This window comes from Aquila chrysaetos, chromosome 3 (genome assembly GCF_900496995.4).
Source record: "Aquila chrysaetos chrysaetos chromosome 3, bAquChr1.4, whole genome shotgun sequence".
Lineage (NCBI taxonomy): Eukaryota > Metazoa > Chordata > Aves > Accipitriformes > Accipitridae > Aquila > Aquila chrysaetos.
In genome coordinates this window covers 757,337-779,522 of record NC_044006.1, presented here as the reverse complement: position 1 = coordinate 779,522, position 22,186 = coordinate 757,337, and the positions used below count along the sequence as shown (strand labels likewise).

The window sequence follows — 22,186 nt, the reverse complement described above, 5'->3', positions numbered from 1 at the left end:
TGCCATCAACGGGAGGGCAGAGCAACCAGGGCTAATACGTTTCACAGAGCCCGCACTGGCCAAAGCCTACTGCCCTCCTGCTAATGTCAAGATCTCTAACGCTTCTTGGGGCTGTGTCCCTCTGACTGCCTGCCCTTACGTCTTAGTTTCCAGGTGATCTGAGTGTCAAAGCAGCGTCTGTTCACATCAGTCCTATTCTTCCCCCTTTGACTGAGTCCATTCTGGTTTACTCTGTGTTTCTGTTCTCACACAGAGATTTGGCTTTGTGTTCTTGGGGCTTTGAAAGTCGCTTTAGCGAGACCTGGACATTGCGATGTCATTCTCTTTATGGGAATCTGCTTCGGTTTATCCAAAATATTTAATTGTCAGAGACCTCTGCATTCAGCAACAGCTGGTGAAAGGCCAAGTTACTGTCATGCCTGAAAGGTCACTGCTCAGAAGCTATTCTCTGCAGTGCCAAAGTGCCCCTTTACTGTGTGCTGACCATTATCAGGTCTGTCTTTATGGTAATTCAGGTTTCATACAGTGATTGCCCAAAGTATAAAGTGATTCAGGAGAGATGATAACATAATACCATCTTGTTAACACTCTCTTCCACCTTATCAAATGTCATGATCTAGCCATGACAGCAAGGCTTTGTGCTCCCAAGGTGCCTGGCTGATCAGGTTGCAAGGAGAGTGACAACTCCTTAAGTATTTTGGCACCTTTGTCATTCCTTCCTTGGCCTTTAGCTAAGATATTTTTTAAAGCTGGAATTAATGTGTGACACAAGCTGGCTAATCTGCTAGAAATACTTATTTCCAAGTTTGCAGAAAGTATTAACTCTGAGCAAGCATTTTTCTGGACTATTATTCTTCAGAGCTGAGGAGCAGCCCATCCACCCAGGTCATTAATGAGCACATCGGGGAGTGAATAGTTCACCACTGTCCCCTTGGCCAACGCATCTTCCCCTCCGCCACGGACAGCCTTCGCTCTGCGCATCGGGTTGTGATCTGCACACAGGGACCACGTTTGCTCTGTGGTCCCCAGAGGAGGGTTTTCTTTTTCCTGCCCCAAAGGGCTACTGGTCTGGTGCAGCTTGAGGCAGCAGCTCCGTGTATCTGTGCAGTGCCTGTGATTGGGACCAGGACAGGGTGAAATGGAGAAAGCCAGCATGGCTGTGGGTGCACATGACATGTTGGCTCAGCAGAAATTTTTCTCCTTTTCTCCTGCCTGTAGCAGTAAATTATCTGGTGGTAAATAAGCAATGATGGACCACGTGGGACACAAGTATTCAGCATGGAAAAAAACTGGCCAGAAATCTGAGAGGGTGAGGGCCTGGACAGAGCTGACCCTGGGCAGTTGCATGGCTGTTCCTCTCCTGCAGCACATTTGTTGCGTGGGGTGGTGTGGCGGGGAGGCCACCTCTCTTGATATGCCCACACTGGGATCAACAGTGCCTCTAAGACTTCAAAATGATCCAGAGCCGACAGGCTCTAGCCTGGGAGCTCCCTGGCTTCATTGTCAATGGCATCACGCTCTCAACAGCATCTCCCCGTGACAGCGCATCCCACCTCCAGTCCTCCAGGAGTGCTCTGAGGCAGAGGTGGTGGACCTAGAAATAATGCCATGCCAGTTAGACCAGTGCAGCATTTCTGAATCAGATGGTGTCTCTCTGAAGAGTCTGTCAGCTCAGGGTATCCGTAAAGCCATGACACCCAATTGATATACCTTATCATGGTGTCACTATTCCTTCCCAATTCAATACCTGCTTTTCCTCAATTATCAAATAGATTATGAGCCATTCAAGTCACTGGACAGGTGCTGTTGGCTTTGGTAAATGTTGGGTAAGGTCACGGTCTGTAGGAAAGTCAGGATGGGAATGCTGGGCATGTCCTGCTGGCCTGGGTGGTGAATACCCAGCTCTGTTACTATCTCTACAGTCTGTCTTTACACTGAGAAAGGTGCTGCCTGGTCCTTCATTTATCACCCATAACGTGTGGCACATCCCCACTGCATGGGCTTACTGCAAGGGTAAAGTGCTCAGTACTGCAGCACTGAGAGCTGTAGAAGTACGTAACAGTGAGGGGTGGCCAGTGTTTTGACACGTTTTTCAGTCAAAACCTCAATTTTATTTGAAAACAAAAAAGTATTTTATCAGGGCATGACTTTTCAGCCATGTCTGCATCTTGACATGAGAGCAAGCCTGAAAGGATGATGTACTAAACCAGGCAGCGGTGTGCAGACTGGCACCCAGAGCTGGCCAAGTCTGCCTTTGCCCCTATGGGTCATTGCTCAATGATTTACCTAACTCCTAACATCTCTAAGGAAATATTTGCAGTGGAAGTCACCAGAAACCATACATTGTTTGTCTTGCTCCCCAGCAATTATTCTGGATGTCCTCAATGACATCGCTTGCCTCTTTCCTGCTGTAAAGCTCTATATATGAAGATGTTTGATGCAGGTCATCTTCAGAAGACAGGGACATCGGCTGGAGAGAGCCTCGCACTCAAGAGCTTAGTCAGGTAAAAGCAAACTTACTCCTCTGAAAGTGTGCTCTTAGCTTCTGCTTCTGCAAACCTGAATGCTTCCCAAGGAGACCCCTTAATGTTAATTTGGGAGTATTGGCTTTTTAACAAAAATTGTTACTCTTGCCTGCTGCCTGCCTGAATTATGCTCCAACAAGTAAAATGTGCAGTGGCTTTCACTATGAGTTTCTTAAGAACAGACAGGCATGTTCATTGTATTTGCAGTCCTTGAAGAAGAAAGGGTATTTCATGGTTTTCATAAACAATTATCACTTAAATTATTTTTGGTAAAACCCTATTATCTGTGATAGATTTTTAGCTAAGGTGAATTAGACCTCTCACACTTGTTTTGATCCCTTTTTGATGTGCTATTTACATTTAAATAGATCTGGGGCAATGAAGTTCATTATGGTTCTTTAGTAAAAAAATGACTTCAAGCTGTAGGTCCCACAGAAATATTTCAATGACACTGAAACTTTGAAAACTATTTTCTCCTTCTTACAATTCTAGCAAAAGGTGCTTTTATGCAGAGGGAAGTTTCAGATGCTTGATGTTTGTGGAGAGATCATGACATTCAAACAAGGAGATGCTCTCCTTACTAGATATGTTGGTGCATTTGCCCTGTGTAGATGCCATTGCTTTTCTTTCCGTGACTAGAGATGATCATGTTGTCAGAAACGTCCTGTGTTCCCATCGTGCGGGATACAGGATCTTGTTTCTCGGAGAAATTCCCACCCAGAACAGATGTGCCCCAGATCGTCCAGATCAGTCACCAACATTCCTCACCGGCGCTGAGGGATTAAAACAGCAACAACCAAACAAGTGCTTGCTTTTCACTTGGCTGCTGTGACAGTCGGTCTCTGGAGCAACCATTGTTAAAGTTCTGGTTCCTCCTGCAGGAAAGTGCCATCAGGAGTTTTACTGTGCCCACCAGTGCGGTGAGGAGGTGGGAGAGATGCCAGCAGCTTCCTCTCTGATTTTGTCTCCCCTGACAGTCATTCCTCCTTTTTCTTTCCTCCATCCTCCTCTTTCCTCCCCCCACTGGCTTGTGCTCACTGTCCCAGCATTGCACTGATGGGAATCACTTTCTACAGTTATCAGGACCAAGGATGTCTGCGTTCTGGGCTGTTTTCCTTCTCTGCAGCCTGCTGACCCCTTCACAAGGACTTGGAATCATGTCCTCGGTTGGCAAAGTGGATGTAGATGGTAAGTGTATGGAAAAGACAGGATTTATCTTTTTTTTTTTTTTTTGAGACCAGTTCTGCTCTTTCTGTCTCTTGACCATGCTCAGAAAATCAGAAACTGTCCAGATCCATTCAGCAGTAGTGGCAATGCTGGTAATTTGCATTTATAAAGCACTTTGGAGATGGCACTTCAGATACTTTACAGTGGCTGGTGCCACCACCCCTGTTGTATAAAGAGGGAGACAGAGGGACAGTGGAGGGGAAGGAACAGCCAGGCTGACACAGTGTGCTTGTATGCTGAGTCCACATAGTTCACAGTGACCTCTTATCCTTTTTTCCAGATGTTAAACATTCACTAGCCAAACGTGACCTCCAGAAGCTTCAGGGTGGTCTCCTTGGCGGCAAGCTGCTCAGTGGTCTCCTTGAAAAAGATAGTCCTCTTGGCAGAGTCCTTGGTGAAGATGGTGCTGTTGGCAGTCTCCTTGGCAGAGAAGGTGCTGTTGGCAGTCTCCTCGGTGGAGATGGTGTCCTTGGTGGTCTCCTTGAAAGAGATGGTGTCCTTGGTGGTCTCCTCGGTGGAGAGGGTGTCCTTGGTGGTCTCCTTGGCAGAGATGGTGTCACTGGCAAAATCCTTGGTGGAGATGGTGTTCTTGGTGGTCTCCTTGACAGAGATGGTGTTCTTGGTGGTCTCCTTGGCAGAGATGGTGTCACTGGCAAAATCCTTGGCGAAGATGGTGTCCTTGGTGGTCTCCTTGACAGAGATGGTGTCCTTGGTGGTCTCCTTGGCAGAGATGGTGTCACTGGCAAAATCCTTGGCGGAGATGGTGTTCTTGGTGGTCTCCTTGACAGAGATGGTGTCCTTGGTGGTCTCCTTGGCAGAGATGGTGTCACTGGCAAAATCCTTGACAGAGATGGTGTCCTTGGTGGTCTCCTTGGCAGAGATGGTGTCACTGGCAAAATCCTTGGCGGAGATGGTGTCCTTGGTGGTCTCCTTGACAGAGATGGTGTCCTTGGTGGTCTCCTTGGCAGAGATGGTGTCACTGGCAAAATCCTTGGCGGAGATGGTGTTGCTGGCAGACTCCTCAGTGGAGATGGTGTCCTTGGTGGTCTCCTTGACAGAGATGGTGTCCTTGGTGGTCTCCTTGGCAGAGATGGTCTTGTTGATGGTCTCCTTGGCACAGATGGTCTTGTTGATGGTCTCCTTGATGTTGTCCTTGATATTCTCATTGGAAAAGGTGGTCTCCTTGGAAAAGATGGTCTCGTTGGCAATCTTCTTGGTGGAAATGGTGGAGATCTCACAGGGTGAGTGAGAGTGGGACACAGGTGTCCCTGAGCAGCCCTTGGTGTGTCTGGGTCACGCTGGGGAAATGAGGCTCTGGTCTGGAGCCTGCTGTCTGAACACATGGGGCCCCCTCTTTCCCCTCCTGGGGCAGGTTCATAAATGAGGGTTCAGCTGTTGGCAGTTTCTGTATGTGCCTGCCATGCAAGGGTGCCTTGTATGTGCCACAAGCTGCTCCTGGCCAGTCGGGATCCCTGCTGATCCAGGGCAGAGAGGACCCCGAGACTGCGGTTCTGCAATCGGCCGCAGCACTGGGGACCAAGGGGATAGGGCACCCACTGTACAAATCTGCTACTTACTGCCTTTGCCTTGTTTCAACCATCCAGGCTGAAAATTGTGAACAACACCCTCCCCAAAATAAGTCTGCGCTCCCTGCCAGGCTTTGGGCACGAGGTGGGCTTCAACACCCAGCTGCTGGTAGAGAGCACCAGGTATGGCGTGTCCGTCAGGGGCATGGCTCAGGACAGGGGGGGTCACCATCTCTTTGGAAAGTAAAATGCCAGCAAATTTCCTGAGCTGCGTGCTGTGTTTCCCCCACCGAGCAGTGCGCCGGGCAGGGCGCTCTGCGTGCAGGTGGAAGCAGACGTGGTCATGCTGGTCCAGGACAAGTGGGAGGCTCTCCAGAACAATAAGGACTGCAAGACTTTGGACATAAACATCCGTGTGAGGTAGGCTTCCGTGAGAGGTTGGCATCCGTGCGAGCAGGGTGCTCACGGCCAGCACGTGGCCCCTGTGGCAGTGGGAAAACTTGGTGCTGATGGCCATCGAAGGCAGTGCTTTTTGTGCCTGACACCTCCGAGGCTGAAATAGACGGCTGCCGGCCTCGGAGGGGAACGGCTGACCTTTCTTTTAAAATTTGGGCTCAAGAAAGAATATTTCTGGGTTGTGCTGGAAACCTAGCACCGGGCTGGATTCAGAAGGCTTGGTTTTGGTAATATTTTGGCACTGTATGCGGCCCTGGACAGTGCAAGTGAGGCCTCATATTTCTCTTGTGCAAAACGCTTTTATTTTCCAGCCGTTAATCTACATCACTTTTTATTTCCTATTTTCCTGTTACCCAGACCCAAAGTGCCACTTCTGGATCAGTCTTTAAAACGCCTCCTTAGTGATGTCCTGCGTGAGGTGGTAAGTCTGCAAAGCGATCTTCACGCGAGCCATCAGCACGGTGCTGGGCGCGCAGGCAGGGCAGGCAGGGCAGGCAGCGCAGGCAGGGCAGGCAGGGCAGGCAGCCCTTGCGGACACGGCTGTTTGCACAGCTGTGGGCTCAGCCGGGGAGGTCAGCCTGTCCTCCCTGCCGACGGGCACCGGCACCTCGCCTGCACCATCGCCTGTGCCAGGCACCACCGGCAAACCGGCTTCTGAGACACGCGCTGGTTTAGCGGTCGCAGTGAGCGAGTCTTGCCCGGGAGGAGAAACCCACCCTGGCTTAGCGGGGACACTCGCCTGCCTGATGCCGAGCGCTGCCGTAACGGGGCGTCCCACCGAACCCTGCCCGGCAGCGGCTCCTGCCCACGCCGCGCAACCCCGGCAGAGCTGGTTTTTCCTACTCGTGTTAATGCAATGTACAGCCACCGGTGCTGCGGGTCCCGGGGCTCTAACTTTCCTCTGCCTCCCCAGGGGTGCAACATCGTCAACAGCAGGCTCAACGTGGTGAGCACTCTGCTCGGCTCCAGGACGCGTAAGTGCTGGCACCCTCCTTTTCCTCTGCTCCTGCGTGACCCCCTGCACTTAGGATTGGTTGTTTTTTTTACACTGGGTAAATACAAATATTTTAACAACTTCCTAAAAACACAAGTCTCAGCTCAAGCACAGCATTCAATTTCCCTTGCCCCAGAGCAGCAGCAGACAGTTTTTCCTGCAGAAAGCCACTTCAGGAACTGTTGCTTTTAGAAACAACATTTTTGCTGCAAAATAATGCTTTCTAGCGGCTTGTCCAGCTGGGGACGCTGTGAGCAGGAGCCGCTGTTGGTTCCGATATCTCTTGGGACCACGGGATTTGGGAGCATCCCCCTCTCATTGCAGCTTAAAGGCTTTCCTCCCTGTGTCCCACAGCCGCGTTCCCGCTCGGGGCTCTGGGAGATCTGCCCCCCTTTTCCATCATCAGCGGCGACGCCATCCAGCTGGATCTAAATGTAAGTGCCACCGCTTCCCCTGGCCCAAAGACCTTGGACTTAGTGAGTTTGGGTAATTCATCTGAATGTGGTGGCTATTTGTCGAAGGCTCGTCTTATTCCAGCTGTCTTCAGGAAAGCATTCACTGGAAGGTACTGATGAGTGTGGTCCGGCCATGGCTGTGCTAATGCCATCACTGGGTCTCTACCTTATTTTTTTACTTGCTAATCCTTGAGGGTAGCATGAGGCAGATTGGCTTGAGGCTGCTTAATTAAGCATAATTATAGCACTCTCACAGTTGCTAATCAGAAAAAAGCTTAATTTCATAAAGGAGCAGTGGTCACCATTCACAAGCAGGTTCCATTTCTAAGTGGTTTGTAAAAGTTTGGTATGTAATTGGTAGGGACCACAATCAGGCCAAAAATATTGGCAATGTGTCTTTCCGACTGGGAGACGTGACAGTGTTTTAAAGGGAAAGCTGCAGCAGATGCAGCCGTTGCCTGTGCTAGAACAGGCTGAAGCAGCCGCAGGTTTATTGAAGTGTCGATTCGCCCCACGTGAAGCCTCTCCACGAGGTCCACGGGTGGGCAGGGTGCCCAGCGTGGCCACAGCCCTACGAGCCCCACCAGCGTCCCTCCCCTGCTCTGTCCCCTGCAGCTCCTCGTCGGGGACGTGGAAGGCGGCGTGGTGGCCTCCACGCAGGGACCGCCGCTCGCCGCCACGCTGTTACTAGCCACCGGCCACCCGCCGCTGCTCAGGCTCTCCCAGCGCACCCTCAGCACCCTGCTGGAGCCCATCCAGGGGCAGGGGGCCTTCAGCCTCAGCATCACCGACTCGATGGTGGGTCACGACGCCCCTCCCCGGGGCTGGGTCGGGGTCCCGGTGGCTCTTGGGTGACCCAAGGGTACTCGCCACCGCGTGCTTGTATTTGTCGGTGGGGTCCAGCCGAGCCCAGCGTGGGCTTTGCACAAACCCTCCTGGCCGCCGACACCGCTGGTGCCGTTCCTGCAGGTACCCGATAGCATCTCGCTGTCCACGTCTGCCCTCCTCCCGCTCATCCCCCAGGTCAGCCACCTCCTTCGTGCGCATTGATCTCCAACCCTACGCCCACCCTGGCCACGCAAAGACCCCCCCACGTTGCCCTGACCTTCCCCTGCCCGGTGCAGGTCACCAAGGTCCTCCCTGGCTCACTGCCGCTGGAGCTGCGCGTGCGGGTGGCCAACAAGCCGGTGGTGGCCGTGAGGGACCGAAGAGCCACTGCCACCCTCAAAGCCTCCATCGACGTCTTCAGTCCCCTCCTGCAGTCCTCCCAGAAGCCTCTCTTCTCCCTTGACACGGTGAGTGGGCTCCCGGGGGATGAGACCTCTGAAACAGGGCAAGGGGTGAGTCTGGCTGTTCTCTGGCATCCCCTCGGCTTGTCCTGCCCTTAGCCATGTCATACTTGTACTTCTGAATTTACTACATCTTCAAAATGGTGATGCCCCGTCCTTTTAAAATGCTCGTAACAAGTGCAAGCGAAATGTTTAAGGAATAATACAAAATAAAGACAGGAAGGGTGAACCCTGGGGAGAGAAATACATGATGCCATCCGTCAAAAAAAAGCGCTTTCTAGGCTCAGGCAGGTGTTTTTTCTCAGAATGGGTTATTTACAAATACTCTGGGGTTTCTTTTCAGTCTTGGGAGCTACACAGGGAAATAACCTCATTTCTGCCGTTGTTCCAATTTCAGGACATCGTTCTGAACATCATCCCATCAGTCTCCGACGGCAAACTGCAAACCTCCCTGGCTCTTGACAGGTAGAGCCGAGCTCTGTGGTTGCTGTGGGCAGGGGGGGCTCTGCCTGGGGATGCTCCCGGGAGCCCGACAAGATGAGGCTGGTGGCAGTGATCGGGGAGTGCGGTGTGGATGTGGTAGGGATGTAAAGGGCTGCCGGAGCTTTCCTGCCTCCTCCCAGCCCCAACCTCAGAACAAGTGCCTGTCTGAAGTGATGAGAGAGTTGTAAAAAAGTTGCCCTATTTTCAAAATCCTTGTATCCTTATGTGGGTGAGACAAATTCCAGACCGTGAAGGGGTCTGAGCAGCATTTGGAAGCTGGAGGAGGGCTGCACCCAATGCACCCTGACTCTGCCTTGTTTTTATCTTTTGTAGCATCAACCTGACACGGGCACCCCTGAGACTCGACCCTCTCAGTGTAAGTGCACGCTGCTTTGGATCGAGGTGCTGCAGCGAGCGATGTGTTGGCCAGAGACTGTGTGTAGGGAAGGAGAACCAAAATGACAATTCTTCTTCAGTCTTCACATTCCTTGTCTTGGCAGAGGCCAATTGTTGTCTGCCCTGTCGATCCCCTGTGCCCTATAGCAGTGACACTCGGATGTATATGTTCACTTGTTGGCAGCGCACTGGGGGTGCTGGAAAGTGGGGAGGAATAACTGAGAAGAAGTTACCCAAAGACCATGTCCTGTTATAGCCCCCCACCCTCAGTCCTGGCAGAGTTTCACTGAAGGAAGCTTCCCAGCGTTTGCGTTTCATAGCTCTGAGCATCCTGCAGTGACAGAACTTAGCTGATAACCCTGACATTGCTGTTTTCCTCCCAATAACTAGTTGCTCTCTTCTACTGGTACTGACACATGTCTTCTTCCCCTGCAGGTGTCCCCGCTTGCAGGATGGCTCAAGCAAGTCCTTGCAGCTGCATACGTACCTGCCATTAACGGTATGGCCAGGGTCTGGGTCCCTTCTCTCAAACTCAGTCAGATCTGGGGCTCTCCCCCTTCCCTCACTGCCTCCGTTCGGTTCCCCCCCCAGTGACGAGATGCTTTCACTTGCTTTTGCAGATGCCTTGCGTGTGTCAGTCCCTCTGCCCAACATTCTCAACACCAGCCTCAGGAACGCCAAGGTTGACATCACCGACGTAAGGATCGCATTTGCCGCAGTGATGCCTTCCCAGGGAGCGGGGGCTGCGCCCACCCCGGGGCAGGGACCTGCGGAGCCCAAAGCCCCGCACCGCTCTGGCCAGTCCCATTTCCCATGGGCTTCTCCTGGTTTCCAGGAGGTCCCTCTGCTGGTGTGGACCCACAGGAAAACCTCACCTGGGATACAGGGAAAAGCTGGTGAAAGTCTGTATGAGAAAACCGAATAGTTTTTGTGCTGCTTCTCCCAGGCAGATGACTCTCTCAACCAGACCAGTCTCAAAAGATCCTGCTCGGGAGGACCCTCGACACTGCTCACTGTCTGAGGCAGGCAATGCACCGTGAGCCCCAGAGCCCTGCTCATCTCTGCTGTCTCCATCTTCATTTTCCCTTGAGCAACACCCTGTGTTACTGCCGTGGCCCGAGGGTCTCTGGTCGGCTGGTCCTGGTGTAGCCTGGCATCGGGGTAGGGAAAGCTGCCTAGCTGGTGGGTGTTGGGGGGGGGTTCTGTGGCCACTTTTAACATCCGTAGTCGGGAAGCAGAGCTCTTTCTTAAGCATAAAGGTTGCTTTCGTATTGCTCTTTCAATAAAATCATTCACTGCCTCAGTATTTCCCTCTCTTAATATTTATTTGATATGGGTTTCTGGCTGCCAGCATCCATTTGTCTCCACTGTGCCCCTGTGCCATATGGCCCACAGACAGGCAGCGCAGCTTGAAGAGGAGGCTGTACCTATAGCGAACAAGCCGGTACGTTACAGAAAGTGTTTTTGAAGCTCAGCCTGTGCCATAAGGTGTGAAACAGCAGCTCACATGGGAGCAGGGGTTTGGTGCACATGGGTGCCCTGCCACAGCCCATCCCTTGCCCGGCTGGGTGCTGCTCGTTGCCAGCCTGATGGGGGCAGAGGAGGTGCTCGCAATGCAAAACCAGTGCAGATTTAGCAAGGCGCTTGCTGATATTTCCGACTCATTTGAAGCCCTTGTCACAGGCGGAGCAGCTCCTTGCTGGAGGCTCATCTGCAGCATGTCCCACGTGGAGCCCGGCGGTGGTTGTTGTGCAAGGCTCTGTACGGAGCCAGGCACAGATAAACTGAGCTTACACCTTCGTACTGCTTTGTTCAGGAGCATATTATCCCCTTATTGTGTAAGATGCACCAGGTTGTTAGCAACACGTTTTATCTCTCAAAGGTATTAAGTGTTGAGAACACCAGGACAAAAGCGCCCTTATGGTCTGGAGCTGACGCGGAGCGGCATGTCCCTCCGCACAGGGGCTCTTCTGAGGCTGAGGAAATACCGTCTGCCGGGAAGCGGTTGGCGGCTGCCAGGACGGGTGGGATGATCCTCAGAAACCGCTTCTCGGGTCAAGCGTTAAAGGAGATAAAAATCTCCTGGTGCTTTTCTGGAGCCTCCCCACATGCTTGTTGGAAACTTGAAAAATTACTCTGCTACGGTAATTTGTGTGTGACAGCTTGTGTGCAAGTGTTAGCGGGGATTTGTCTGGAATAAGCTGATTTTCCAGCACGGCTCTTTCAGGGTCAGCAGCAGCCTCATGTTCTGCAGCCCGCAGAGTCTCGGGCTCCTTCTCCTTTGCTTTAGCTCTGGGCTCTTGGGTAACAGCACTGCCCGGTAACTGGGTATCCAATAACCTGTTGCTCAATGCTTTTCCCTGTTTTACAAATCTTTATTTATATTGGAATATATTAAAACCACAAATGCTACTTTATACACTCAATCCACTATCCCAGCTTTTACAATTTAGGCATCTTTCCAATTTTTCTGCATCAGCTTTGCTATATAAGGACCCACTGTTCCTACATGTTAAAGCAGAGGTGCCTATGGACCACTGTAAGGTCTCCCCTTGACCAAGAGCTGAGCACTGCAGACCAAAGCCAGGCTTTGAAATTCAGGATAAGGCCAGGTAAAGAAAGATGGTCAAAATAGTGGTATGGGGTGTTGTAAGCTTGGGGGACAGAGCCACCATTTTACCTACAAGCCTTACAATGTACTCTGGTGAGCAAGAAAAAAGCATGGGAATAATACCTATAATGGTAGAAATGCAGGTATGTCATTCTGGTTTATTTTTAGTGACTAGCCTGAAAAATCAGGCAAGAAGGTTGTTATAGTAAAATGAAAACCCTTCTCTGAATTAAAAACCTTACTCATTTGACAAAAAAAATTTAGGGAATTTTTGTGTTGCAATACCCTTTCAAGGTTGTTATTACTATTTTTACTGTTATAAGGTTATAACATTCCATTTTAAAAAGAAAAGCTTTATTCCAAATGTGAGTTGCTTGTATAATTGCAACATTAATTTGCATACCTACTCACAGGGTGGTTATTAGCGAGGGGAGCTCAGTGTAGTCTATAAGTTATGAGTAATGACTTCATACCGTAAGTTTAAAATTATGTCATGGTGACCGGGGATGGAAAGGAGCAGGTTGCCCTGGGTGCCCATAAATAGGAATAAGCAAACAGGTGCTGGGATTGTGCAGGAGCTGGCTTGAAAAATTCCCTGAGGATGTGCGTACGGACACCCTCCTCTTTGTGTGTGTCCAGATCTATTTGCCGAATGTCGCTCTAACTCGTGAACTGTTTTGGTCCTCCTAAAGCTCATGTTTTCTAGTCACTGAAAAATTTTCACCCAGCTCGAAATATCTGACTCCCCTTCATCTCCAGGGGTTTGCCCAGCCTATTCCCACTCTTTTCCTGTTGTTCTTCCCCAGGTCCTGCCAGCACCCACAGCTCTCCCAGCTGAGCAGAAGACACCATGCCACCGGTTCTGGGCATCACCCTCTTGTATGCCCTGCTGACCCCATCACTAAGCCAGCCGAAAGATGCCATCCTCAGGCTCAGTAAAGGTGTTTTAAGCGATGGTGAGTCACTCTGCCTCCTTGTAGCGGGATCCTGGGAAACAGGAACCAACAGTGATCCTTGGGGGTTGATGCCCTTGTACCAGCACAGCCCGATCAGCCGCGGAAGGGAAGGGAATTGCACATGGAAGAGCATGAGGCTCGCATGCCAACCTTCCCCTCCAAACTGAACCCGGAGTCATTTTTTTATGTAATTAAAATTTCAACTGGCCAGGCTCCTAAAAGGAGAGAGACATTGCTCATGTGGGGGATTGCTCCTCCCGGGAGCCTGCACTGCTCAGGAGGTGTGAGCCACACAGCACCTCAGTTATCTCACATTTAGGATTTGTCAGTGCCCAAGCCCTGCGCCTCTGCCACACCATTTGCTGCCTTACCTGGTGCGGCTGCAGGCAAATTCCCACGAGCTGCTTTATACAGGTCTTAACAAGGTGCCTCCTGTCCTAGATCCCAAAGCCCTTTCTGTTACTTGGGAAAACTGACAGGGGATAGTTAGGGACTGGGATAGGCAGCAATGGTAATGGAGAGCACAAACCCCTCGATAACCCATGCTTGAAGAGCACAACGAGTAATGGTGTGGGCAGAGGGCTGGCAGCTGCCTGCCGGTCCCCACTTGAAGGCTGAAGTGGTGGCCGGGGAGGCAGCTCTGCCACACAAGCTGATGGCGGGTGATGTTTCCAGCTCTTACAGGATCACTCAGGCAAGGCAATGCCCTCCAAGGCGCCTTCGGAGAGGTGCCGCTTGGGAGCGGACGTGCCGGCACAGATGGAAGTGGAGACCTGTTGGGTGGCCTCGGAGGAGGTCTCCTTGGTGGTGGTCTGCTTGGTGGTGGTGGTCTGCTTGGTGGTATTACTGGTGGTTTGCTGGGCGGCGGTGGTGGAGGGCTGCTGGGGGGGCTGACTGGTGGTCTGCTTGGTGGAGGGGGCGATGCTGGCGGTGACTCGCTGGGTGGAGGGGGTGGTGGAGGCGCTTACGGGGGGGAGCCCAAAAACTCTCCCAGAGGCTGGCCGGCAGCTGGTGGCGATGTCCCCAGGGATGGCATCCCTGCGGGGGTTGCTGGAGGAGCACTGGGACAAGGAGGTCTGCTCGGCGACGGAGGTCTCCTCGGCACGGCAGGGATCCTCCGTGGCCCCGGTGGTGTTCTTGGCAGAGGAGGGCTTCTGGGCAACGGAGGGCTGCTGGGAGGCGGTGGCCTGCTCGGCGTCCTTGGCGAAGGCGGCTTGCTCAGCACCGTCCAGGGACTCACTGGGTAAGGACAGCACCGTCTGGTCTCCTTGCAGGGGGGGCAACCTCAGTGCTGTTTGGCGGGGGCAATGGTGATGCTTCAGTAGATGCTCAGATCTGGTCTGGAGCTGATGCTTTAAGATAAATGCTGCCTGGAAGCCCTGCCAGGTTTGCATCGCTGGCTGCAAAAGAGCCTCTTGAACTACACAAGGGAAGGTAAAGGAACCGGTAGTTGAAAGGCGCTTGCCCCTAGAGGGTGCCTCGGACCACGCATCAGCCCTGGGCAGCCAGTGCCACCGCTGCCTATGCTCACTTGTTTGCAGCCATCCCATTTTAACTCTTATTTAAAGCCTAGCACCAAGCAGAAGCACAAGCAATAATAAGGCAACTGGAGCAAAGCTTCTGATAAAACTGGAAAATAACTAAAACAGGAAAATAACTGAGAAAACTTGGTGTCTTCTGCCATTTCTGGTCTAAACTGCCTCTGACTCGCCCACCCCTTGAGCAGTGGGTTTGTGCGAGCGGTAGAGCCTGGGTGGGGGGGTGCTGGGCTCAGAGCCCACTCGTGGTGTCCCCTCGCTGTCCCTGCAGGCTGAGGATCGTGGAGCTGACGGTCCCCAGGGTGTCCCTGCGGCTCCTGCCTGGCATCGGCGTCCACCTCAACCTCTACACCCGGCTGGCCCTTAACGCCAAGAGGTAGGTCGGGCTGGTGCTGGTGCTGCTGGTGGCAGTGCCAGCCGTGACCCGGGCTCGCTGGAAGCACTGCCACGAGGGGTGTCTCCGGGGGGGGGACACTGCTCCTGTTCTCCGGGAAGAGAGGCTGCTCCTCTGAAGGTTGCTCCCTTCCCCTTGCACAGCCTCCTGGGTTTGCTCGACATCGCAGTGGAAGTCAACATCACATCAAGGGTCAGGCTAACCATGGATGGCACGGGCTACCCCAAACTGGTGACAGAAAGATGCAATACCCTCCTTGGTGGCATTAAAGTCAGACTCCTGAGAGGGTGAGTGATGGAGGTTTCCTTCTCTGCCGGCGTGAGCCACCACAACATCGGGCTTTGCTGGCCCCAGCCCGCACCCGCAAAACGGCAAACGCACGAGGGCATTTCCCCATTGCATGTCTCAATCCCGTGGGTGACCGTGACACTGGCAGCCGCTGTCCCTGCAGGTGACAGTCACTCACCGGCCATGGCACGGGGCTGACCAAAGGGCTTCTGGCAGTGGTGGTCCCTGCGTGCCCCTCATGCAGCCGCAGTAAATGAACATGTTGTCCCAGAGGGCTGCACGACCCCACAGCGGTCCTGGAGGGACATTTCTGTCCCACGTGCCACATTCACAGGTCAATTTAACTGACATTGCACGGGGTCTTCTGAGACATAAGTACGTGGTATGTAAATCATAGAAACCACTTGGGCTGAGGTTGTTTCTGCTCATTTAAGGAGACTATACACTAGTAGATAAAAGGCAGCACTAAATTTCCCACTGGCTATTTTGGGATGCAAATTACACTTATCTCATGCAAAATCCAAGCATACACAATTCACTTTGTTGTTGCAATTGCCTTGCTCCGGGAGGTCTGCGCTCCACACTATTCAGAGGGAATTGTTTAACAAGACCCATTTACTTTGCAGCAGGTTTTTTTCATGGTGCTCCTTTATTTTTCCACAGCCTGCTCCCAATTGTGGATAATTTATTGGCAAGTGTCCTGAACAGACTTCTTCCTAATCTGGTAAGTCGGAAGAAAAACTCCATCCCGGAAAGGAGCGATGAGTCTGAAAAGCTGCGGTGCAGCTCCCCGCAGCATCGCTTGTGTCCAGGAGCACCACTGCTGCGTCCACCCGCCCACTCAGTAGTTTGGGATTAGCAGGGGACACATGCCATGTCTCCACCTGCTTGGGAGAAGCTGCTCCCTCCTCCCAAATGCAAAATCAGCAAGCCCGATGCAGGTCTGCCCAAGTGCCTGGGAGTTTCTAATGATGCTCTGGACTGTGTTATGGGCTAATTGAATCTCTCCTTCTTCCTGAAAGCCAGGGTCTGTCCAGCCATCCCACATGGGCTCCTGGGACCCAGTCCTAACCGTGCTTCTCTGATGATGGGCAAGGTGCCCAGGGCCAGATCCAGAGCTGGTGCAGCCTCAGCAGCACCATGGAGTGACCGGCGGGGACTGCCATCCCACGCGCCCGGAGCTCCCATCCCCAGGGAAAGCGAGGCAGAGCCGAGCTGGGCTGCGTGTCCTTGTCTGGCTCTGAACGCAGGTTACCCACTGTCCTTCCCTGACTCTTGCAGCTCTGCCCGGTGGTCGACATCGCCCTGGGACTCGTCAACGACCAGCTGGGTCTTGTGAACTGTAAGTACTTGGTGGGTCCCACACCTTGCCCCTCGTGTCACCTCCGCTCTGCCTGCGTGAGGACTGTGACGCTTTCCCCTCCGCTGCTGGACCCCAGGTGGGAACAGTGACCCCCCCCACTTCACCCTGCAGACCCCAGGTCTGCCCCATACTGGGAGCGGGGACCCCCGGCAGCTCCCTGCCCAGACCGCATCACCCCCGGGCAGCAGCCAGGGAGCAGTGCCCCAGCACACTGCGGGATGCGGTCCTCTCCCCACGTCTCACGTTTCCCTGTCTCTAATGATGGACAGAAAGACCCCTGGGTGCATAAAGGTGGCATCGATGGGAGCTGTGAGCTGTCCCCCCACATTTGCAGCAGTGGCATGCACTGCTCGTCTCCTGCAGCATTACCGCTCAGCACAGAGCGCTCGGAGCCGGGGCCAAGTGGCTGCCCTGAGTCCACCTGCAAGCCAGGGCTCTTCTGGAAGAAAAAGAGCTGCCGGGCAGGGGAGGGGGTATTTGCACCCGAGCCCAGCATGGAATCGCTGACTCCCTTCCTCTCCCCCCAGCACTGGTGCCCCTGGGTTTGCTGGGCAGTATCCAGTACACCGTGTCCAGCCTTCCCCTGGTAACCGGCCAGTTCCTTGAGGTAGACCTGAACGTAAGTCCTGCATCTTCTCCTTCCGTCTATGTACCAGGGTTGGGATATTTCACTTGGGTTTGGGAAGGTCTCCTTGGGCCACCTACACCTGAGCAGTAGGCTCCAAGGAGGCTGTGGAAAGTTCTGGGAGGTCCCGGCTCGGTGCCCTGCTCTTGCTGCTGCCACCGTCACGGGAGAGTGCAGCGGGGTTTGCATTTCATGAACTTCTGGAGAAGGAAGTGTCACGGGGCCTGACTTGGCGTGGTCGTGCGTGCAGCGATTTCACACTGAAGGAACATGAAGTTAACCATAAAGGCAAATATTGCAAACATTTTGGCCTGCGCTTCCTTCCCCTGTAACTCCAGACTGTCGTCGGGAGAGCGGCAGGAGGCTTGGTGGACTATCCGCTGGGAAAGCCAGAAACTGTCCCCACACCACCACGGGTCCCCATGCCACCCCTGCCACCCATGGCAGACACCAGCTCCTCACAGCTGGGCCTTTCTGCGAACTTCCTTGGCTCGGTGCTCTCTGTCCTGCAGAAGGAGGGTGCCCTGGACCTGGACGTCTCCACCGGCATGGTGAGTGGGGAGCACTGCCTGCCTCTGGGTTTGGAAGGACTCGGGGCTGTCGGCCGCACAGTGTGCAGGCTGGTCCCACCATGCGATGCTTTAGCACCTCTGTACCGTCTATCGGGGTCTCTGCTATCTTAGGTGAAAAAATGTGAGTGAGAGACCATGTGGTAAAAGGCTCATTACCGGTGAAAGCAGATTCTGCTGAAAACCACCACACACAGAGGCAGCATTTCTCTCTTCTCTGTCACAGTTTCCTGAGCTCCCGCCGCTAACGACCTCGACCCTTGGAGCCCTGGTTCCTGCGGTGAGTCCTGGTTCCCCCTTGCACTGCAAGGAACCCGGTCAGAGGAGCAGCGTCCAGAGGTGGAGGAGGTCTCCCTGGATGCGGGGCTGTCTGTGCTCCTCCAGCCAGGACGAGGATGCTCTCAGCGGGACTCAGGGCATCCACGGGGCTGAGCTCACCGCTAGCTTGACTTCACTTCAGCTAGTTGAGATACAGACTCGTTGGGCTGGAGCAATTCAGCACCAGATGTGCCCCCTGAGAGCAGCACTGTGCAAATGCTGCCGGAGTAGGCAGCCTGCACTGTGGTTCCTGGTTACAGCCACCAGAAACTTTCCATTTTTGGGTGTTGACAGATTTTCAAGGCATACCCTGAGTCACGTGAACTGCTGCTGAAAATTGCAGTCCCTGAAGCACCGGTGGTGACCTTAAAGAAAAACAAAGGTGTGATCCAGCTCACAGCTACAGCAGAGGTGGTGGTAATCCACCCAGATGATGTCCAGAAGTCTCTCTGCCTTCTGAATATCGTATGTATGAAGGAACAGCCTGTGCAGAAATTCCTCCTGCGGTTCCCCCCTCCCAGCATGGCAGGCGTGGGGGTGCCGGTAGATGGGACCTTCACCCGACGTGATGTGGCTGGGCAAGGGCTGGGCAAGGGCTGAAGGAGCCACCCCTGCCCTGACCTCTCTGTCTGACCGCAGGACACCTCCTTGCTGGCTTGGTTTTCAGTTGAGGACAACAAACTGAAGATCGGCGTCAGCCTGGAGAAGTAGGACCCTGGTCTTCATCTGGGGGGGTGGCCAGGGGTGGCCATGGATGTGGGACCTCCTGGGCTGTGCAACAACGAGGGCATCGAGAGGACTGGGTCATTAGAGGAACCGCTTGGATTTCACTCACCTCTGCTTCCTCCTGCAGGGCTGATCTCTCCTTGGTGTCTTCGTCCATTGGTGGTTTTGATGTAAGAACACGAGCAGCCTCAGCAACATATGAAATCCACTGCAGAAAGCAATGTGCTGATAGATATTGGCTCAGGAGAAATAAGGGCCAATTACGGTGTAACAGTTGTGTTGTATTTTGAAGAGCACCTTTCTTTCACCTCTGGAGATGGATTTTTTTTCCATGGATGATCCATGAGCAATTTTCAGAAAAAATCCTCACTGAGAGGGAGAGGTCTTGGGTCCTCGGTGAACCGCAGGACAGCCCGCACGTGTCCACAATGTCCCCTTGGGATGCACCTGGGGAAGCTTATCCCCATGCCTCGTAGGGAATGACGGCAAAAGTTGGGAGGAATCCTGGGCTCCCCTGTTGCAAGATACCTGCAGATAGAGCACATTTGGTTTCCAGAGGTGGTTACTGCAGGCAGCTTTAATGCCAGTGGAAAGGGGCCTGTGGAATGGCATTAGCCAGGGACTAAAAATTGACCATAGAATGCTTAAAGTCCAATTTCTATGGAATTGGGAGTTTGCATTAGACGGGTGTGGAGCTGGAGCACCAAGGGTTCAGGTTGGGTTTAGCTGGTGTGAGCGGAGCATCCCCATGTGCCCGAGGACAGGGTGAGGCCAGGCTGACCACAGGACCAGGACCATTGATGGCACTAAGCGACCCCCCTCCCTGTTGCAGGTCTCGCGCCTGGAGATGCTCGTTGGCCAGATTTTCGATGTTGCCTTCCTGCCTGCAATGAACAGTAAGGAAGCTGTTATGCCTTATCCAAGTATTGATGAGTGCCAGACTGTACACTATATGACAAGCTCATGCAGGTATAACTTACCTTGCTGTATAGGATGGGAGCCAGTGGGACTGACCTGCACTGATGGGGGGGCTCATTTCAGATGGCAACATTTTGCCGGGAGGCGAACCCGCATATCACGAAGCAGGGGCCCCGCAGCCCCCCCGCGGGGCTGCTTGCTGCTTGCCGCTTTTGCTTACACGGGCAGGAGAAAATGACAATAAGTTTTGCCGACGCGCTAAGTCCCATGACACAAAGCCTTTCCGGAGAGCCTTGCACTCGTGGAGGGAGGGGTTTGCACACAGGGAGGATGGAGCTGGGGACCAAGCCCCGGGCAGAAGCTCGGCAGGGACCCCCCCCCCCTCCTCTGGGGCTGAGCCGGGCTGGCTTGTGACCCGCAGGTGTGCTGGGAGCAGGGGTTCCCCTCCCCAGGCTGCTGAACATCGACTTCACCAACGCGGACGTCGACGTCATCGAAGTAAGTGCTTCAGCTGTGCCCCAAGGTTCTCCCGACGGCACCTCAGCTCCGCTCCGGAGCAAAGGCAGCGCCCGTCACTTGCACGGAGGATGTTCAGAGGGAAGGTAACCCATCTGCTTCACCAGGATCTCATTGTGCTGTCGGCGTGAGCCAGGGACACCGGCTCGGGAAGGGACCCCTGGTTTTCCCCGTCCACCTCCGGAGGGATGGGAACCCAGCCTGCCTGAAGGATCCCTACCGCATTTCTCTTAGTACCTAACACAGCAAAACAGCAGCTTGGTCTTTTCCATGCAAATGTTGCATCCTGCCTGCATTGCTTGGAACAGAAGGAACACAGGTGGTTTTTGCCTCCGAACGTTGTGTTTTGGACTCTTTTGTGGGTGCTCAGAAGGATGCGGGTGTATTTCGTATTCTCGTGCTCAGGTTTAATAAAGTCCAGCCCTCTCTGCAGCCACAGCGGGTGCTCGAGTCGGTGGGGCTGGCCAGCTGCGGTGAACCCCAGGGGCTCAGGACAGACCCCACAGTGCTGGTGACCCCGGCTGCTGTGGGTGGGAGGGCTGCAGCCCCCTGCCCAGTTGCCCAGCCCCGGCTGTGCCCACCCAACACCCAGCTCAGGGTGGGCAGAGAGCTGTCTGCCAGCAACCGCTGCCTTAGACCCAGGCATGTCGGCCTCTTTTCAGGGCCTGGATCCAAAGCCGTGGGGTCTCTTGGTCATCTTGAGGACCCCTCACACCATCACCTGCCCCGGGCTTTATTGGGGCTTTGTCCTGGGAGCTCTCAGGGACATGGGATGTAATTCACCCATTGATGCCTGTGAACTCTGCATGAACCGCACAGTTTATTTATGCACAAGCTCTTTCCCGCGGTTCAGCTGCCTGTTGAAGCAATGAAGCCTTTGCTAATTTAAGGCTCTAAAGCCGCTTCTTGCTCCTGGGGTGAAAGGGAATAGCTGGGATGGCTGTAATATTGCTGTCTTTGAGACTGTCCTGCCCCTGTCCAGTCCAGATCCACCCTGAAAACCATCTGGAACGTCAAACTCGGGTTTTTCTGTCATCTTTCATGTTCCTTTTCCTTCTCCTCTGTATTTATTTCCCCATTTTCTTTTATTTGTTGTCTCTCAAGCCCCCTTTAAATTGCCAAGGTCTTTCTTGGAGGCAAAGCCATCTCCTGCTTACCTCTGGGTGACAGGCAGTTTTCACGGCGCATCTGGTACCCCATAAATCCACATGCTCTTTGGTTTGTGGTAATTTTTTTTTTTTAATATCAGCCTTGTGCTGTTTCTGTACGTAATTAACTTGTTGGGAGGTAATTGCTCACCTCTCACTGTCCTCAGACTCTCGTGCTCCGCTGAATATGATGGAGCATCCCCTGGAGCAGAGCTGCCCCGAATCATCCCGGGGATCCTCTGCTCAGGCAGAGACCTGGGAGCACCCCAGCCCCCCGTGGCATCCTCCTTTGCCCCGGCTGCTCTGAGGTTGCCTCACAGTAACCGCAATGCTCAGGGGATGCTCTGGGGTCTGCCTGTCCTATGGGAATTTGGAGATGCAGAGGAGAGGGTGGGAGAACGAGGGATCACAGGTTTCCACCTCTCTGCCTCGGCAATGGGAGCTGCCCTGGGCTGGACACGGCTGCTGCCGCAGCTGCGAGCTGGTACCCGCTGCTGTCTGCAAAGCACGGCACCATCCGCACCACGGCCGCGGCCACGCCAGGCACCCCGCGGCACACGTGGTTCTGGCGGCTGCTCTCCTGGTGGGGTCTGGGGCTTTCAGCGGGGCCGGGCGTGCGGGGAGGATTTGCAGCCGGGGGCTGTTGGGTGCTAGCACCCTCCTGCTCCGCTCTGGATCGCTTCGGGAGAGCAAAGCGAGAGAGACGCCGAGTAGCTGTGAGCAGCGGCAGCCACCCGCGCCACGGCCCCTGTCCCTGCCATAGCCAGCCACCCTGGGCCGCGTACAGGGAGCTGCGAGGCGCTGGGCTGGATGGGGTCTGATCCGGAGCATCCCTTGCCTGGGGATGGAAGCCCCTGCCCCAGCA

The 22,186-nt window shown here is 53.8% G+C and overlaps 2 protein-coding genes across 2 annotated transcripts; both read left to right on the top strand.

The window, feature by feature from the left end:
* Positions 1-2,460: 2,460 nt before the first annotated feature.
* LOC115339143 (BPI fold-containing family B member 3-like) lies at positions 2,461-10,657 on the top strand. The gene is made up of 16 exons (XM_030008692.1): positions 2,461-2,504; positions 3,602-3,713; positions 4,033-4,993; positions 5,357-5,461; positions 5,576-5,698; positions 6,092-6,155; positions 6,648-6,708; positions 7,083-7,162; positions 7,799-7,981; positions 8,153-8,206; positions 8,308-8,478; positions 8,870-8,937; positions 9,289-9,331; positions 9,787-9,850; positions 9,972-10,048; positions 10,298-10,657. The coding sequence occupies exons 2-16, from the start codon at positions 3,617-3,619 to the stop codon at positions 10,370-10,372; spliced, it is 2,226 nt and encodes a 741-aa protein (XP_029864552.1). The 5' UTR covers positions 2,461-2,504; positions 3,602-3,616; the 3' UTR covers positions 10,373-10,657.
* A 780-nt stretch (positions 10,658-11,437) lies between these two features.
* LOC115339151 (BPI fold-containing family B member 4-like) lies at positions 11,438-20,605 on the top strand. Its single transcript, XM_030008706.1, has 17 exons — positions 11,438-11,495; positions 12,769-12,918; positions 13,594-14,037; positions 14,098-14,161; positions 14,728-14,832; positions 14,994-15,137; positions 15,802-15,862; positions 16,420-16,480; positions 17,029-17,120; positions 17,465-17,677; positions 17,922-17,975; positions 18,308-18,478; positions 18,653-18,720; positions 18,867-18,909; positions 19,572-19,635; positions 20,079-20,155; positions 20,281-20,605. Exons 2-17 carry the CDS (start codon positions 12,813-12,815, stop codon positions 20,302-20,304), a joined length of 1,791 nt encoding a protein of 596 aa, XP_029864566.1. The 5' UTR covers positions 11,438-11,495; positions 12,769-12,812; the 3' UTR covers positions 20,305-20,605.
* The last annotated feature ends 1,581 nt before the right edge of the window (positions 20,606-22,186 follow it).